General features: G+C 46.1%; 1 protein-coding gene across 8 annotated transcripts in view; it reads left to right on the forward strand.

Moving 5' to 3' along the window:
* LOC117425584 (rootletin-like) overlaps positions 1 to 14,533 on the forward strand; it is a 36,267-nt gene that overhangs the window by 7,377 nt on the left and 14,357 nt on the right. For 4 of the 8 annotated variants that reach the window (XM_058993298.1, XM_058993297.1, XM_058993292.1 and 1 more), the window contains exons 4-22: positions 2,433 to 2,483; positions 3,000 to 3,074; positions 3,416 to 3,607; positions 3,863 to 3,946; positions 4,174 to 4,274; positions 4,758 to 4,923; positions 5,141 to 5,247; positions 5,581 to 5,808; positions 6,456 to 6,552; positions 7,145 to 7,249; positions 7,808 to 8,035; positions 8,574 to 8,773; positions 9,146 to 9,328; positions 9,558 to 9,702; positions 10,193 to 10,339; positions 10,823 to 11,053; positions 11,722 to 11,915; positions 13,623 to 13,750; positions 13,986 to 14,155. In XM_058993298.1, the coding sequence (XP_058849281.1) occupies positions 2,433 to 2,483; positions 3,000 to 3,074; positions 3,416 to 3,607; positions 3,863 to 3,946; positions 4,174 to 4,274; positions 4,758 to 4,923; positions 5,141 to 5,247; positions 5,581 to 5,808; positions 6,456 to 6,552; positions 7,145 to 7,249; positions 7,808 to 8,035; positions 8,574 to 8,773; positions 9,146 to 9,328; positions 9,558 to 9,702; positions 10,193 to 10,339; positions 10,823 to 11,053; positions 11,722 to 11,915; positions 13,623 to 13,750; positions 13,986 to 14,155 (2,832 nt within the window). Of the gene's footprint in view, positions 1 to 1,746; positions 1,900 to 2,432; positions 2,484 to 2,999; positions 3,075 to 3,415; positions 3,608 to 3,862; positions 3,947 to 4,173; positions 4,275 to 4,757; positions 4,924 to 5,140; positions 5,248 to 5,580; positions 5,809 to 6,455; positions 6,553 to 7,144; positions 7,250 to 7,807; positions 8,036 to 8,573; positions 8,774 to 9,145; positions 9,329 to 9,557; positions 9,703 to 10,192; positions 10,340 to 10,822; positions 11,054 to 11,721; positions 11,916 to 13,622; positions 13,751 to 13,985; positions 14,156 to 14,533 lie in introns of those variants that run through there. The other 4 variants (XM_058993299.1, XM_058993300.1, XM_058993294.1 and 1 more) reach the window with 4 other exon arrangements.

Consider the following 14,533-nt stretch of genomic DNA (forward strand, 5'->3'; position numbering starts at 1 on the left):
GATGCATGCTTGGCCCAGAATAGTGTGCAGAGACACGGCTGGTAATGGGGTGAGATTGTAATAATAAAGAGAAAGCTGCTGAAGATGTCAGGCCAGCTAGATCAGCCTCCTGGCTGTTTCACTTCAAGATTAAGTATCTTAAGCCATTTCTGGGCAGGAGATAAACACTGAATCCTAACAGCTTTCAGAAAGGGGAGCAAGGCAACAGTTAGATACTTGAAGGTGTTTTACACATTACTGATGCACCGGTCTCATTTTTATTGTGGTGCTTGATAGAGGTTGTTATCATTTTATGATTGGATCCAAAAAATAGTTTTTTAATCGTCATTTATGATTTTGTTGGTCTTCAGTGATTGTTTTCAGTACAGAATTGCTAGAGAGGGAGTGTGCTAATTTAGATTAAAAACACCACCTCATCTCAGATACAGCAGATATTGAAGCTGACATAATAGATCCTGGGCTTCCATAATCCCTCTATGAACAGGGCATGTCTTACACCTCTGTGATCTACTCTTTATCAACCAGCCATTGACCGAAACATTTGAAACCCTCATTCTCTGACTCGGATTAAAGGCTATATTTTGGGACCCTTCTATAGTCTATATAATGTTTGTTCGATGTTGTTCCTCATGCTCCTCAATGCTGGTGCATGCAGTGCCTGGTATTTCACAGTTCTGGTAGCTGAATAGCTATTAAGGGTTTGAGTCACTTGTCTAGTTTTCATTTAGCTTCTGGTTTCCTGGACATTTGTTTTGAGGTGTTGTTTTTTGCACCCTGGATGTTTAAATCATGCCTAACATTGTGTGACTCAGTGTATTAATACTAGCTGACTTCTCATTCAGTGTGCTGCTGTAGGTTTTGTTATTACAGCCTTAGCTGTAGCTTGTATAGTTTCTGGGGCTTGCCAGTGGAAAGGGAAGGCGAAACCGATCTGTTTAAGACAATCCCTGTGGGGGGGATTCATGTTAATCCCTCCTGATTCAGAGACGTCGGCTGACTGTCGGGACACAGTCTTTCCCTGCCTGCCTCACTGCCCTTCTCACTTTCTCATGCATACTTTCTTCCAGCTTGTTTTTTCAAAGAGTCTAAAGATTGCAAATAAATAGTTACATTACACCAGAGCTTGATACATCCTATAAGTTAATATGTTGTGTGTATGTGTCTCTTGGAGCAAATCCAATGCACCACATCTCTCTGCTTTTAATGTGATTCTATAGAGGGGATAGCTGGGTGGAGCAGCAGGCTTCCCAGCTTGGCCTGTCACTATAGCAACCATTATTAGAATGAACCAAGTGGCCAGTTGCTATGGCGGCAGTCGCCCATGGAGATGTAAAACACTTCCTTGAATGGTGCAGGGCTCTTTGTGCAGGAGAGACTGAACTGCTTGGGTTTATTGGAGAGGGAGGAGATGGGTTTAATGGTGAAACCAATTCACAAAGAAAGACATTCCTGGAGCTACCCCCACAAACACAGGGTTTAACCAGTGACAGTGCGCTACTCGCCAGTATTTATTCAGTTGCATTTATTTAATTATTTATGTATTTTGTACTTGTGTTATAAGATAAAACTATAACTGAAGTCGTTTTGTCAAAACATTTGTCTGCCTCATTGTCAATGTATGTTTAGAGTTATTGTAGCTTTGGTAATACTTGCCTGTTGTTCATTGGGAGAGAGAGAGAGGGAGACAGAGAGAGAGAGAGATTGCTGTATCTTGCTGCTTCTGTACACTTGCATGCAGAGTGAGGCAGGAGATTTACTGAGGGATCTGTGATTGTGAAGGAATTGGTCAGGGGAATGGCAGAGGGGAGAGCGAGTGAAGGGGGCACTCTGGGACCCCCAGGCCCCTCCGAAGAGGACGCCACTGAGGACAGGCTCTACGTGCGGAAGAGGGTGGAGCGGGCAAGTACAGAGGCTAGCTAGGCCTGAGGTGTTTCCGTGGAAACTAGGCCGTGCTTACAACTGGGTTGTCGAGGGAACCATTTAAATCCCTTTTAACCCTTTCAGGGCAGGCGCAATTCAAACTCTGCCAATGAACCTTAATAAATAACCAATAAATGTTGTTCTGATCCCAGCTGGGAAACATGCCTCATCTCTTGGCTGGGGTTCAGGGATGGGAGACTCTCTCTAGGGCTGGGGTTCAGATCTCAGGGCTGGGAGACTCTCTAGGGCTGAGGTTCAGTACACCAGGCTGGGAGACTCTCTAGATCTGGGGTTCAGATCTCAGGGCTGGGAGACTCTCTCCCTAGGGCTGGGGTTCAGATCTCAGGGCTGGGAGACTCTCTGTCTAGGGCTGGAGTTCAGATCTCGGGGCTGGGAGACTCTCTCTAGGGCTGGGGTTCAGATCTCAGGGCTGGGAGACTTGCTGAGATACATGGCAGCAGTCATAATGAAATGGCGCCATATCCTGAATGCTGTGTGTTGTTCTGTTGCAGTTGGAAGAGTCTTTGCGTCTGAAGGGGGAGGATGCTGTGACAAACGCAGATGTGGGTATTTAGAGTGCAAAGTGTCAGCTTTCTGTGACGGAAGCCCTTCACTGTTGTCCAGACACTTTTAACTATGAGTTAAGTTTGGTTTTTGTAGGTCTACCAGGATTTATAATGCCAGCACATGGTCACCACCCTGTGAAATGTACAGCGAGACTGCTATGCTTGTCTGTATATAGCAGGAAATTTATGCACTAAACACCCCATAGAACTAAGAAATAAGTTCCATGAGGAGATTGATATGAGCACTGTTTGGAGCAGTATCTTGATCACATGGTGTTCATGAATATAACCCCAGAGGTATGAATTTGCCCAGTTTTATGCTTGCATGTAGTAGCAGGAGCAGCACCATGCATATTGGATTTCTAGACAAGATTGTGCTTCTATAGCTACCTGTATATAGGACCTGTCTGCATGCCCATTTCCAGTCGCTCATCTTTTCTTGCTATCTCAGTTTCGTCTCTTTCTGTTCCTCTGAACGGATTCTCTGCTTTTCTGTTCTGCTAAACCCGGAAGCTGGAACAGCCAATCAGCTGGCAGTGTGGAGATTTGGGTGCTGATGGGGCGGAGCTAAGGCCACATAGTCCTCCGGTAAGCGTATTATTCTGTTCAGGAGAGCGAGCGATTAAGGAGTCGGCTATCATTAGAAGTGAAGTACTTCTGGATCTTGGTTCCTGGGCAATTTTTAAGTCATGTAAAGCAAAGGTGCTGCCAAGAAATATCCAACCCCATCTTCCCTTTTAGGAAGAGCAACTAAACATCTCTGGGGACCTTGCATTGAATCAGTGTCTTCCTGGCTGCCCAGTGATGGTGTTCTAATATTTTGTCCAGCCACATGTCTTTTGGACCTTCTAAAGAATGCTTTTGCTTGGGATTCATCACACGATGGTGTGTCTCTGGTTTTAACCCAGGTGTCTCTCTGTCTCTCTCAGCTGGAGCAGACCCTGCGCGTGGAGACGGGCGAGCGAGACCGGGAGTCCCTGGAGAGCCGCAGCTTGGCTCAGCAGAACATGGAGCTGCGGAGACGGCTGGACGAGGAGCAGGCTGCGTACAAGCGCAAGCTGCAGGCTTACCAGGAGGGGCAGCAGAGGCAGGCCCAGCTCGTACAGAAACTGCAGGCCAAGGTACTGACCAGAAGAAATCCCTCAGAATCACTGAGTATTCAAACTGGCTCCCAAAAGGATTCCTGTGTCACTTAAAATACCCCACACATCTATGTCAAAAATGATTAGACATTTTAGATATACCAAATCCCCTGAATGAATCTGAAGTGCTGAAGTTCATAGTTTTTTAAATAGTCTGCCTCTTGACCTATAATCTGCAGTGGCAGGTAATCATGCTGAGATTCATTGGACTGCACTGTGTCCTGTTCCCCTTAGGTGCTGCAGTACAAGAAGAAGTGTGGGGAGCTGGAGCAGGTTGTGCTGGACAAATCAACTGAGCTGGAGCAGCACCGCATGACTGTGAGTCGCTGTAGGGCAGGGTCTTCCCAGGGAGGGGAGGAGCCTCAGTGGGGAGGGGAAGGGCCTCAGTGGGGAGGGGAGGAGCCTCAGTGGAGAGGGGGAGGGCTCTCAGTGGAGAGGGAAGGGGTCTCGGTGGGGTGGGGAGGAGTCTCGGTGGTTTCCACTGCCACAAACCCTGTTTGGAGACAATTCTGGACAGCGGTGTCTCTCGCTCTCTCTGACTCCAGAGTCGCCTGGACCTCTCCACCGGCCGTATTCGTCCCGAAGAGGAGGAGCACAGCAACGACCTGGAGAATGCACTCATCCGATTGGAGGAGGAGCAGCAGAGGTAGGCGGGACTCCAGAGCATTGGTTGGGGCTGCCAAGAGCGGCTGTGATTGGCCATGCCTGAGGATATTCAGCTACTTAGTTTAGCTTCTATTGATCAAAATGGTTGGCCACAAAAGTTTTTCCACTCTAATGTGGTAAAACTATTAAAATAACTGTAGCAGGAAGATTAATTTTCAGGAGACTCTGATTTGGTTATCGTACCAAGAACTTGGCATGGAGCTTATCCAGACTCATATTAGCTCCAAACTTTCGCTTGGTTGTCAAGGCCAAAGAAAGACCCACAAAGAACGTTAATATTTAGAATACATGTATACAGTCTGTATGCTACTTGCCTTATTCTGAAGATATAGTTAATGTAAGTCAAAAGTGTGTACAGAATAATATTAAAATATTAGAATATATGTGCTGTAAATGCAGTGCTTGTGTCAGAGATTGGTTGGTACCTGTCTGTCTGTGAGACTGCGTGTTTGACCGTCCTCAGGAGTGCCAGCCTCGCCCAGGTGAATGCCATGCTCCGGGAGCAGCTTGACCAGGCCAGCTCAGCCAATCAGGCACTGAGCGAGGACATCCGCAAACTCACTGCTGATTGGACGAAGGCCCGAGAGGAGCTGGAGCAGAGGGAGGTTGATTGGAGGAGAGAGGAGGAGGTGGGGCTTTACAGCATGTCTGAGATATTGCTTAACATACATCGTTTGTACTGAAACCTAATAGTTGCCATTATATATTAATTGACTTAACTTCAGCTGAAAAAAAAGCAAAAAGTTTTACTTGGCACACAGTGCCACCCTGTGGCTGCGTATTGTAAATGCAGAGAGCTGTTAATTGCCACACCACTGTTGAGTGTGTGTGTGCTTTCCTCCGCAGTCCTTCCACACCTACTTCAGCAGTGAGCACAGCCGCCTGCTAGCCCTGTGGAGACAAGTGGTGGGCTTCCGTCGGCACATCTGTGAGCTCAAGAGCGCCACGGAGAGGTAAGGGGGAAGGGAGGGGCTGGAGACTGGAGACCAGTGGGGGAGGGTTTTCTGAGCTTCAATCTCTGTTGAAGATTGTATTGTGGGAAAAGCATGAGTCTTTTATAAGATACTACATCATGTGTAGGGTATCTCCTATTGCTAAGAAATTATCTCATGCAGTTTGGACGAGGGTTCTACTTGCTACACACAACGTATTGACTTATTATAAATCACAAAGACGGAGATTAACTTCAGAATTTTACCACAATGAAACGATACAAGGGAATTCATTGCGCCTCTGCATGCTGTGGATGCAGTTTGCCCCAGTCTAACCCCCTCCCTCGCCCGCAGGGACCTCTCGGAGGTGCGGAACGAGCTAGCCAAGGCCTCCCGCAGCGCCCACGCTTCCTGTCTCAACCTGGGTGCCAACCTGCGAGCCAGCGAGAGCTCCTCCGCCCTGGCGCTGGACAAGCAGAGCGCCCGGCAGGCACAGCTGGAGGAGCAGCTGCGTGACAAGGTGCGAGACATGATCCAGATGCAGGCCAGATGTGACACGGAGAAAGCAGAGCTCAACGCCAGGTAAGAACCCAGCCCTACGAAAATACACTGCAGCCGATTTACAGCAGCATTGCATGTATCCTGAGTAATACGGTAAAGTAGACCAGCGTTTCAGCTAGTGTCTTCATCATTGTATCAAACAGACAAAGGCAGTGGCCAAAATGTGTCTACTTGACTTTCTTTTCCTTGTATTCTATGAATGGGCGTTTTGAAGTTAGGTGTATTTGAAATTATTCTACACATATTGGTAATGCATTGCTATGGCTGGACAATGAAGTAATGCTACTTTCTGACTGCAGTATGGTTGCTATGCAGTACCACTACAAAGTTGTTGTGCCTACAGGACATTCACATTATTGTTTCCTGTTCATCCTTTCTATAGTATTACAGGTAATTTTGGCAAGGAATACATTTGTCTATATTGGCTGCTGAGATAAAATATATAATTAAAATATGTCAATTATACCATATCAATAAAATATATACAAAATGAAAACTGAACAAACTGACCAATCTAAAATAGCAAGAATAACCACCATCAAAATGACCTGCCATACTCTGTATTGCATGTTGCAATCCTATAATAATTGGCCCCTATTTCTGAAAGTTTTATTTTACTCTAGATCACTTGTAACTCTGAACTTTTCTCTCTCTGTGTCTCTCTGCAGGATTACAGAGCTGATGGTGGAGGTGGAGAGGATGAAGACCCAGGGGGAGGAGAAGGAGAAATCCAGCACCTCTCTAACTCAGAGGCTGGAAGCCCTGGTCAGTACTGGAGAGGGGAGGCTGAAGCTCAGTTCACATGAAGTTCTCTGCTCTGCTCCCTTAGTTAGAATCAGTACTACAGTAGTCTATTTCAATGTAAACCCTTGTATTCTGCTGTAGTAGTACAGTACTATAATACACACATTTTTTTTTAATTGGTTATAATTTCTTATTGTTTCTGATGGCAAATGTGACCTCTATGGGTTTGAAGTTCATTTTTTAATTTCAGTATAGTAAATTAAATCACTCCGGATTGTGGAACCATTTTTGGCAGTCAGAATTGTGCAAACCCATTTTAAGGGTTATATAAGGAATAACGTGTCCTGGCCAGTTGTTCTGCATGATATTTTATAAGCAAGATGTCTGAATAAAGGCCCCACATTCACTCAGCTCAAAGGCAGTCCTGATGCTTTGAATTGTTACATCACCACTGATGTCACAATCCTTCTAAAGAAGATGCATTTAATATTTGAAAAGTAAGAGTTATACACCAAATGAATGTTAGACCTCAAGTGTCAAACTCGTGATTCACTCATAGAGCCCCTATCCCTGGTGCTTCATACTCATGTAGTACCCTGCCTGCCCCCTGCAGGAGGGCAGTCTCTCCCAGGAACAGGCTGAGCGAGAGCAGGAGGAGGTGGAGGCGCTGAGAGCTGAGATTGAAGCACTGCAGCAGGCTCTCCGTGACATCACACAGGTGAGGAAGGGTGTGCCACACAGGGACAGGGGGCACTCTGACATCACATAGGGACAGGGGGTACTCTGTGACATCACACAGGGTTAGGGGGGCACTGTGACATCACACAAGGATCAGGGAACACTCTGTGATGTCACACAAGGAAAGGGGGCACTTTGTGACATCACACAAGTTAAAAAAAAAAAAAAAAACCTAAACAGAATTCATATAATTCTATCAGAACCATTTGATATCTAGTGCTTAATATAATTGTCAAAAAAGTTCTCCCTTTTATTTTTTTGTTGACGCATATCTCAAAAGCCTAGTACAGTATATCTGTAATTTTAAAATGAAGTGGAAATCAGAGAAGTTACTAGGCTAAGAAATAAGACTAAAGATTTTGGTATTTTCAGTGACATCATCACAATGAGGATCTAATCTGTAAGAAAAAACAGGCCTGCAGAGTACAGCAGACTGGGTGTGATCCATTCATTTCTGGACCCAGGTTACTATGACACTGGTTACGCAAATGTCATTCTGTGGGGTGTGCCAGGGTTGTGTCTCTGTTCCTCTGTGCAGGCTGTGCTGGCGGACTCTGACACGGGGGTCCCTGTGCCCCGCCTCGAGGGAGAGCAGGACCCGATGGACACTCTGGGCGGGGTCTCAGTCCTGCGCAGCCCCTCCCCTCGCCGGGGTGCTTCTCCTCGCAGATCAGCCTCCCCTCGACGCAGCTTCTCCACCAGCCTCGCTGACCCCACGCTGGGGGCCGTTCGAGCTGCCCTCACCAACAGACAGATCCACTTACAGGTGAGGGTCTGAGCCCCTGCACAGGTGTGACTGACAATTCTTTGCAGTGACTTAAACAATGCACTGAAGCAGAGGTTTTGAATCCGGACACCTTGTATTAGTAATAAGATTGTTACTGGTCCCTTTTTATTAGGCTTAGCATTTACATTAATTATATAAATATGCAAATATTTCAACTACAGCTCTATAGATAAACTGTTGCATGCTGGTAACTTTGCTGTAAGTCACATGGTCTGTTTTACAGCTAGACCATTGGCGTGAGTTTGAACACATGAAGTAATTAGGTACCAGGAAGTACCAGCAACTTATCTTTAGTGTTGTCCTTGAAATATCTGCATAACCTAAATAAAATCCAAGCAAGAGATCTTCAACAGAAGAAAAGGGGGTAAAAGATGATCTTGCTAGTGGTGGCAGTAGTGGGATCTGCCAGTGGCCAGCAGGAGGCGCTCGGTACATCGTACATCACACTGCTTTAAGATTTGGTGCAGCTGATTTGCACTCAGGTAGAATTGAATGTGGCGGAACGTTCTTTATCCAGGAGCTGCGAGGGCGCTACGAGGGGGCCCAGGATCTGGTGGCATCTCTGAGGCGGCAGCTGGCCGAGAGCGAGACAGAGCGGTGGGCTCTCGAGCAGCGGGCACAGCAGCTGAGCGAGGAGAGAGAGGAGGCCGGGCGAGCCAAGGACGCCGCGCAGAGAGATGCTGACAGACTTCGCTCCTCCACTGAACACATTGGCAGGTAGGCCAGCCCCCGCAACCAGATACACCGACACATGAGGATATAGATGGCATCCTCCAAGACTGTTCTTAGTTTCAGCAGAACGACCATCCCTTATAAATGTTTGCTATGGTAAAAGCATGATAAAACATCAGTAGGCATTGTAAAGAATAGCGAGGTATGGTAAAGCACATTAATAAACGAGGCAAACCAGGGTAAACTATTGTAAATGCTTAGTATAGCCATGGGAAAAGCATGGGAACACTGCATAAGGTAAACTTTTATAAGGGATGTCACGCCTGCTTTTTGATTTAATATTACTGTTAACTGTGCCGAGACCAACCACAGCTGATTGCCCAAGCTGCTCATGCTCCCTTCTTACTTCCCTTGCAGTGAGAAGACCAGCCTTGGGAAGGCGCTGCAGGCCCTGCAGGAGAGAGTGGAGACGCTGCAGCAGGAAGGCGAGAGGCTGCAGCTCGCCAATGCAGCGCTGCAGAGAGAGAGGGACTGCGAGAGCGAGGAGAAAGAAGGGGCTCTGAAAGAGAGGGAGCGAGCCAGGGCAGAGACTGAGAAGGGGTAAGAGAGAGTGAGGAGAAAGAGGAAGGGTGCTAGAGGGGGGGACTGGGGCAGGGGGTAGTTTACTGTGTGAGAGTTGTTTCTGTCTGGATTTTAAATTGAGAGAAAGGGGTGGAGGTTGTTGAGTGAGTGTTAGACAGGTAAAATGAGAGGGTTCCCCCATCCTGTACCCCTGTTGACCCACGCCCTCCTCCTTCTCCCCTTTCCCGTTGCCCTGCTCCTCTCCCAGGCAGAAGCAGCTGGAGCAGGCCGAGGCTCGCTGCTCGGCCCTCAGGAAGGAGCTGGCCCTGGTGAAGGAGGCTCTGCAGAGACAGACACTGGACAAGGAGGTGCAGGAGACGGAGAAGGCTGGGCTGGCTGAGGCTCTGTGCAGGGTAAGCAGAATCTCGGTGGGACCTCCAATTCAGAATATATGTATATTAGGATTAAAATAATAATTTATGAATCAAGATAGTACTGAAAAATCTTGATAAGAGTATTGTTAGCGATTCATTTTAGCTAATGATAAAAATGATCAGTGCAACTGCTACCAAGATGTTTTGTTCAGAGGGAGAGTTGAGGATGCTAGGTGTTTAATTTAGCTGGGCATCAAAAAAGTGCTTTAATTCAGTCCCCTTCCTCTACTGTGGTAGAGAACAATGGAATTACTTTATTTTTTAAAACGAACAAGTGAGAAAAACAGAAAATGTTTGTGCAAGAAAGAAAATGCAAATAAGAGGGATTGAAACGTGATTTTAAGATCAGCCTATAATGGAGAATTTCTTTATCATCCAGCCCTAAAACCAGTTATTGAACGTCTGTATTTATCTAATTACTCAAAGGTGATATTCAGTTATCCTCATATTGTACTGTGGTCCCCCCCAGGCGGAGACCAGTGTTGCTGAGCTGACCCTGGCCTGCAACAGACTCAAGGCAGAGGAGTCGACCCTGCGCGACTCCCTGGCTAAGATGAGCTCCCTGAATGAGGGGCTGGCCCAGGACAAGATCCAGCTCAACAAGATCATCATCCAGGTACACAGTGCGGAGCGCAGGGCGTCTGGGATCAGGAATCAGACATGACAGCACAGCGGGAGTCCGTGTGCTACCGAATTCAATACACGATCTGGCAAAAACAAACCGTGTTTTCATATGTACTCAATTTGCTTTACCACAGTCCTGTAAGCAGCTGGTGAACCTCAAGAGGCTGTAAATATTTTCTAGACCAAAATCAGTGTAATATTGGGGCCCTGATTTCCACTGCGCTGTAAAAATACGACATCATTTATTCAATTTAGTAAAGTTCCTTTCTGTAACTATACCTGTTTTAATATTTATATTTTACTCCTAGATTACATTTATAAGTGGAAAATCCTACCCCGTGTGTCTTATTGATGATGTTGGTACCTGCGAGTGTGGAGCTGTAAAGCTTTGCGCTGTGCTGTGTTGAAAGAGCAGGAGAGTCCTGAGAGAGCTGGATACACTCGCACTCCTTCTCCTGTCTCTTGTATTGACCAGCTCGAGGATGAGAAGGGCTCTCTAATGGGTCAGAAGCGGGAGGTGGAGCAGGAGAAGGCATCGATCCGAGACGAGCTCGTCCGATTGGAGCAGGAGAAGCTGGACCTGGACTCCGCCCGCCATGGCCTGGACCAATCGCTGCAGGATGTGGAGCAGAGCCAGGAGGTGCTGGAGGAGAGGCTGCGGGCACTGCAGGGGCAGCGGGCTGAGCTACAAGAACAGCTGGCACAGGTACTGAGCAGGCAGGGTGTAGGGTGTAATATAAGCCTATACTTGATCCAGTATGGAAAACACATGGAGATTGTATTATGATGTCGCTTAAACTGGATTAAATATGTGATGTTTCCAGGCAATCTCCTTTCCTAGAATTCTGTTGTTACACACCTGGTGCACATACAATTTAAACCCACTTCTGTTTGTGTGCCATTTGAGCAAATTCTGCAGTGGGGTAATTCCGGCTCAAGTGAACCAACGGTGGTAATACAACCTCCAACGGCCTTTATATTTGTTGAAGTCCTTGCAACACGCTTTACAATGATGAAAAAAAAAAAAACGTTTAGGTCATCCCACACAAATAGTAATACAAATAACAGTGTGTTCTGAAGTATTATGTAGGGGTGTGCAGATACTTGTACTTGTAGTGGTCTTTAAGAAGTATTTATCTGCAGTTATTAAATTAATTAATGTGTTAATTTCAAAACAAGAAGAGCTGTCCCCTCACCTTTACAATTGAGTAACAGTCAAAGGCAATTACCTTCTGCATTGAGTTTTAAAAGCCGATTTGGAAGTGAATGTTCCTCTCGTCTGGGGCGCTGACAGTAGTTCTGTCTTCGTTGCTGTGTGGAGCTGTGTCCCGGGTGGGTGCAGTGTGGTGTGACACGCTGGCTGTGTGTCCCCAGGTCACCCGCCAGCGCTCCTCCCTCCTGGAGGACCTGTCCCAGGCTCAGCGGGAGGTGGAGCGCCAGGGGGAGGGGCTGGTTCGAGCGGCCCGAGAGAAAGAGGAGCTGACCAGAGAGAAGGCCAGCCTGGTGGTGCAGCTGACCGCGTCCGAGCGGGAGAACCACAGCCTGGCTGAAGAGGTGGCCGCATTCAGGTACTGACCAGCAGCACATATATACAGTGAATCGGTGAATACTAAGCACTGTAATACAGTATTTGGCCGTTAACAAAACAGCATTTCAAAAAAAGTTAACCCGAGACAGAGATGGTGTTTAAAAACAGCAACAAAAAAGCTTGCACACGAACACAAACTGGCTTTGGAGGTTGGTGAAAAAATCTTGTTTCAGCTTTTTTAATGGAACAGTAATTCAATCAATCCCTTGCTTTCTTGTTTTCTTTTATTGAACGAGGTTAAACTGGACAGTTTATTTTACGTGAAGTGACGGCATGTAAACTGAACTCCCAAACCCACCGTCTTTTCTTTGTTGATCTGCAACTGAATCCATTCTGTCCTCCTAAGAGTTGAATGGACTGTTTTAGACCTGTACTGAAAAGTGCATTGATCAGCTTCCATCTGAACCGTTCAGCTGGTAACCGCATGTGAGGTCTGTTGGTTAATAGGGGGTGTCAGGTTTTGCAGGATTCGATTTTATGATAGGTTTTGCTGTATTTAGTCAACTAATCCTATTAAAACGTACTAAAGAACTTTGTTGTACCAAATGATATAGATTCCTACACCGGCATTGTAAATCACAAAGAACAAAGGCGCAATGATTTCTTGTATTAGTTTTTCGTGGGGGATTTGTATCCATGCTACAATATTGTGTTTGCGGTTTCTAGGCTACTCAGGATGCAAACAGGATTGTGAATAGAGACACGGTGGACAAAGAAAAACTAGACACAGTCTTTAAATGGCCACTGAAAAATCCACACTTTGTGCCTCTAGCTACCTCAGCACCTGGGACCACGTCTAGATCTGTATCCATAAATATTAATAGAGCGCTCGCGAATTCAACAGCAGACAGAGGGAGGATGTGAGTATCCTAATAACTATGTAGAACGGGACACAACATCCTGTTTGATTTATTTGAATAATTGACCCTTTTTGTTATGGAATCTTAACTTTAAAATGTAGAGCTTGGGTAGTGACGCGGGACATCCACAAAAGCAAAACACTCTGCAGTGAGATTAATACATCGCTATTATTAGATTGATTTCATGTTGGGGTTTTGATTGCAATAAGTCCACCTACGCTTTGTCATTGTGACACTGCAGTCATGTCACTCCTCCCCAGACTGAATTGTCTCCTGCTGCATGTATTGCAGTGTATCATGTTGGGTTTGATATCCTCTCTGTGGTTTCTTAGCAACTCGGGATGCAAACAGGCTTGTGAATGGAAACGTGGAGCGCCTGGGTGTGCAAATGATAGCCTGGACCAGCTAACCACTTGTCACTGCCAAAAAGCATGTTGGTTTTAAATATCCCAGTATGTGATTGATCTTTATGGGTTTTGTATATAATAGTATATATATGACTAAGACAGTGTTTATAACTGTAATACTCATTCCACCAATTTCCAGGTTGTGTTGGCTGCCAAATTAGTTGACCGGTATTGATTGGTATTTGGTAATGACAGATATTGGTTGAGTGTGTATCTGAATGGATTGGCATGCTGGATATTGATCTGTATTGGTTGGTATATTAATTGATTGGCACGCTGGGTGCTGATCTGTATTAGTTGCTATATTAATTGATTGGCACTCTGCATACTGGTCGGTGTTGGTATTGCTGGTATGTTGCTATATTAATTGTGGCACGCTGGATAGGGATCAGTATTAAGTGATTGATGTTCCCCCCCCAGGTCGGAGAGGGAGGCTCTGGAGACCAGCCTCTTCGAGGTGCAGCAGCAGCTGGTTCAGCTGGAGTCTCGGAGGGAGCAGCTGGAGGCAGAACACCAGGCCCTGCTGCGGGCCAAGGAGGCACTGCATGGTACAGGGAGCTTAATAGGGACTGGGTTCAATTTCTAAAACATTTTACTTTAGGATTGAACATGGACTCATGTGTGGGAGACGTGTGTATTACATATGTGTTTAATTTAAAGACCTGATGTTAATTTAGGTCAACTAGAGCTAATCGAGGTCTATGAAACCAGCCATAGACTCTGAACTAATAGTCTAGATTTGGGGTGATGGTGTAAATAAGCAGGTGGTCTTCTCCCCACCAGCCGAGTTGAAGCGAGTGCGGGCAGAGGCTGAGGTCGGACTGGTCAAGCTGGAGCGAGACAAGGAGCTGCTGGTGCAGAAGCAGAGCCAGACCGAGCAGGAAGCCCAGGTCACACTGCGGTCAGCTCTGACCGCTCAGCAAGAGGAGACTGACCGCCTCACCCACGAGAAGGTGAGGGCCACTCGCATGAACTGCCTGCTTGGAAATTCATTACAGGGGTTTGAATCTGTCTCCTTGCAATGGATTGATTAGTATTCATCACGAACCAAATTGAGAACCAAAAAATGTGATGACACTGTATTTGCACATCAAATTCAAATCAATTCATTCTATTAACACTTTCATGCATGGATTATTGAAAATAGCTGGGGGAAAAAACATTTGAGGTAGTTTTAGACCCATAATAAATAGTTTTCATTAAATAAAAAAAGCCATTGCTTTATGTAGGGGAAAAAATTGCATCTTCCTATGAGGTCATCATGCAACAAAGGTAATGCTATCGCCTAGCCTCATATGAAGCTGTCATGCATTTGCGTCTTCCGTATGTAC

Source organism: Acipenser ruthenus, chromosome 20 (assembly GCF_902713425.1).
Source record: "Acipenser ruthenus chromosome 20, fAciRut3.2 maternal haplotype, whole genome shotgun sequence".
NCBI classification, from domain to species: Eukaryota; Metazoa; Chordata; class Actinopteri; order Acipenseriformes; family Acipenseridae; genus Acipenser; species Acipenser ruthenus.